This window comes from Helianthus annuus, chromosome 3, assembly GCF_002127325.2.
Source record: "Helianthus annuus cultivar XRQ/B chromosome 3, HanXRQr2.0-SUNRISE, whole genome shotgun sequence".
NCBI lineage: Eukaryota > Viridiplantae > Streptophyta > Magnoliopsida > Asterales > Asteraceae > Helianthus > Helianthus annuus.
The window spans coordinates 147,134,411-147,138,456 of NC_035435.2; the positions used below are offsets into that span (position 1 = coordinate 147,134,411).

General features: G+C 36.1%; 1 protein-coding gene across 1 annotated transcript; it reads left to right on the plus strand.

Annotated features, from left to right (window-relative positions):
- Positions 1-689: 689 nt before the first annotated feature.
- LOC110929960 (CASP-like protein 1) lies at positions 690-3,056 on the plus strand. Its single transcript, XM_022173158.2, has 2 exons — positions 690-1,042; positions 2,554-3,056. The coding sequence occupies exons 1-2, from the start codon at positions 768-770 to the stop codon at positions 2,909-2,911; spliced, it is 633 nt and encodes a 210-aa protein (XP_022028850.1). The 5' UTR covers positions 690-767; the 3' UTR covers positions 2,912-3,056.
- Positions 3,057-4,046: the final 990 nt, after the last annotated feature.

The following is a 4,046-nucleotide window of genomic DNA, read 5'->3' on the forward strand; positions in this document are numbered from 1 at the left end:
CATTTTTGTTTGTTTTCCTTGTTAAATTACAATTTTGCCCCCAGTGTAAATTTGCAGTCATGCCAGCAGGTGCTTGGCACTCCCCCATTGGTCCTTTTAGTTTACGATTTCATCCCTTAATTAAAATTATCATCTCGCCCTCGGTTCAAACTTACGCTTTTCTCATCGTTTTATTTTTTTAGCAAAACTATAAAAGTTTTTTGTTTTAATTGGTTTACTCTATTTAATTTTTTTTTTCGTGTAAAAAAGCTGCCTCACACTCGCTCATTAGTCCTGAAAAATTACAGTTTTGACCTGAGCCGAAAATTACGGTGTTATCATCGTTTTAGTTTTTTTCCTAGCAAAATTATAGTTATGTTTTTTTAATTGATTAAAAATTATTCGGCCGAAATCAACTAGTTGATTTACAAATTACACCGTTAAAAATATAGGCGGCTGTTTTTGGAACAATAGGGTAATCAATACGTCATATCAACCAACAACATTTGACTTTGTCCTCCATGAAATCATTATCATTCGTTCACATAATCACATTCACATGCAAAGAAATCCCTTTCCATATCTGGTAATCTCTTATTGACCAAATCACCTTGTGAACACATGCTACGAATTTCAAATGCACCTATGGATACGTGTGCTAAAATTTATCAACATGGTACCAACTAGTTGACCTAAATCTTATATAAATGTGACTCTAAACCGTACATCCAACCACACACCATTAAAAAAGACCAACTTAGTCTTTCTTTAAAGACATCCCGGCATCAATGGCATCGAACGACACCGCAACTCCTCCGCATGCGGCCGTTAGCATGGAGGTGCCATTGAAAACGTCGGCACCACCACCGCGGGAGCACGGTTCACGTGCTCGCAGTTTCAAGAAACAAGCAGTGGTTGATGTGTTGTTGAGGGTGTTTCTGTTTGCAACAACGGTGGTAAGTATCATTGTTATGGTCACTTCTGAAGAAACTACACAGATTCGAGTTACTCCAAGACTTGTGATATCAAGGACTGCGAAATTCAGTAATTCCCCAGCTTACATGTAAGGTTTTTTTTTTTTTTTTTTTTTTTGAACGATGAACACATGTAGCATGCATCTAAATCTAATCATAATATTTACTTGTTATTCACTTTATGGGACACGTTTATAGCTAGTGACATTTTTGGGGTGCGATAACTCTTTGGGACCAATAGGTCCTGGGTTTGATTTCTGCAAGTTTTTTTTTTCATATTTATTGGTTTCCTCCTTTATTGGTGTATATATCCATTATGTTTAGTGAAGATGGATATGATCGGGTGGTTTCGCTGGTGACACGATGAGATTTCCGTCAGTCATAAGAATTTGCCATTAAAAATAATCAAAGCAACGAGACTTTGGCACGCATCTAGGAGACATATCTTAGGCGGCTATCTAGGAGACATGTTAGGTGGCTAAACTTACATGATTTTTATTAATAAATTTAAGTAATTAAATATTGACATGTCACACAAGATTTAGGCAGTGTTACACAATTTAAGTTTTTTTTAAGTGAATCTTGGATCTTAATTATGAGATTTTGCATTTTTACACATGTCGAGTTTTATTCATGGAGAAAACCAACGTTTACCAAAAAAAAAAAAAAAATTAAATTGTATGAACAAAGAAAAATCATAAAAAGGTTCAAATTGCGCAAATTTAATTTTTACATGCCATTTTTTAGTTGGCTGTATTTATTAAAATCACGTAAATGGCACAATTGTCAATATTTGACCATCTAGAGTTCAGCCCTTTCTCTCTGTTTATGTTGGCCCGCTAAGACCATGTGTAGTGGGGCGTTTTTTTTTAAAAAATTTCAAAAAATAATGCCCGAAAACGCCCACCCCTCCATTACATGGGGCGTTATAATAAAAAAAAAATTGAAAAATGCACCCTTGGCGTTATGATGAAAACGCCGGATACTTGGAAATGGACCAATGGTGGCAGGGAACAAGTTTGACTAGCCAATAGGATTAATGTTGCTTTTTCTTTTTTTTTTTTAATAATTGGAAGGGGCATTATTTGGGCATTATCCCCACTACACCACTTTATGCTATAACGCCCCATGCTGACTGGGTTGCCACGTGTCGGATAATGCCCCATGGTGAGGGCATTATAACAAGTTACCACTACACATGGTCTAACATGGACCAAAATATTTTTTCTCTTTTCTCCACTCACAAAATCATCTGTGAGGATCCGTGGCCATAGACTTCTCGTGTGGGAAGCGGTGCTATTTTTGACTTCAAGATTCTACATCAGCGTCAGATCACCCCACAAACGATGTTAGTGGGGCTTGAGTTGCATATACTCTTAGTGAAGTTAAAAACTATACACACGCTATGTCTGCGCAAATTCTTTTGTTAAAAGATTATTTTTCTTAAAATTGGTTAGAGAAAATAAGCATTAATATTGCATTTTTTTAGCTAATTAGCACCAGTTGCCTTACTTTTCTTTGCAAACTTAGAAATGGACCATATGGCTCAATGGCGCCTATTATGGAACTTGACCTCATTGTTCGTTTTGTTATGTTGCAGATACTTTATAGCAGCACTCTCGGTTGCCGCCTTGCACAGCCTCATCACTGGTCTGGTATCCATTTTGGCGGTGATGAAGCCGGGAGGAAACTCTGCAAAGCTAAAGTTTCACTTTGTGATACTCGACTCGCTGCTATTGGGCATCGTGGCTGCAGCAACAGGAGCATCGGGAGGGGTCGGATACATTGGACTTAAAGGGAACTCTCATAGCAATTGGAACAAGATATGTAATAGATATGATACCTACTGTACCCACATTAAAGCCTCAATTTTTCTGTCACTCATAGCCTCCATAACACTTCTACTGCTTGTTTGGCTCTCTGTTTACGTGCTTTCCAAGAAGATCGCTAGGCGATAGTTCCATTGGTCTTCGATACCAGATATATTTCGTTTGTTTATTCGTGTTATTTATTTTGTTGTATTTTTTTTATATGTTCATGTTCTAATTTTGTGTCAACTTTTGTGATTTTGAAGATGAATACTAAAAGATTGGGCTTATCGTACGCTGCGTACGCTCTGAATATATTACATGCGAATTTTGGATAGGGGGTGAATTCGCATGAGTAAAAAAAACAATCGCATGTTGAATAAAAATAACAAAATCGCATGTTGATTAAAAAAACAAAATCACATGTTATATATTCACAGTGTACGCATCGTACGTTAAGCCTAATTGTACGTTAACCACCCCTAGGCCCTATATATTTATTGGACTATTCTTTCAAATCATTGGTCCCTCCAAGCGTTGAATAATTTGATCATATCCATATACGTATTTTCAAGATGGTTACAAATCCCAGACCACTTGACAAATCGTATCACAAGTTCACAACAATAATGGAGACCAAGTAAAACACTTTACCTAAGACAACATTGCATGGCCGTGAAGCAACCGTAGAATTTTCTCCTAAGGAATTTAGCGCTTTATTATTTTTGTCTTTTTTCATCGTTTAAATATAAACTTAATTGAAAAACGAGTTAGACATTATTTTAATTACAATTCGGGTTTTAATAAAAAGTTATATTCTAATGTAGAAAAAAAACAAATCTAACAATTTACATCGAGATAGTTGGTAAACGGGCAACAAGTTGCGCCGCTACCCAAAAAAATCTAACAATTCTATTGTATTAGTTGATTTTGGCTAGAATTGCCTCTCGATCTACATACTTTTTTTTTATTGAACCAACCTTTGATTTTTTGGAATTCATGGAAAGTAGAAAGAGTGTATTTTTTTTTTTTTTTTTTTTTGTGTGTGTAGAAATCTAGTAGAAAGAGTGTATTATTTGGAGTTGAAAAATAAAAAGTGTTAACGTATTTATAGTGTTAAAGTTCAATACTTTTTTTGGAATATGCCAAATAGTCTCATGACCGTGGAACAACTCTATACATTCACCAATGGTTTCATCAGCTTGTTCTACCTGGTGCTCGTTGCCAATTCCCATACCTGAACGCCTTGCAACGGTGTTACCACAATACCCGACTACCCGATCTC

Bases quoted from the DNA above. Each gene is read 5' to 3' on its own strand.
- LOC110929960 (XM_022173158.2), top strand. From the start codon at position 768: ATGGCATCGAACGACACCGCAACTCCTCCGCATGCGGCCGTTAGCATG. The intron at 1,043-2,553 runs GTAAGGTTTTTT...GTTATGTTGCAG, and splicing joins AGTAATTCCCCAGCTTACAT to ATACTTTATAGCAGCACTCT.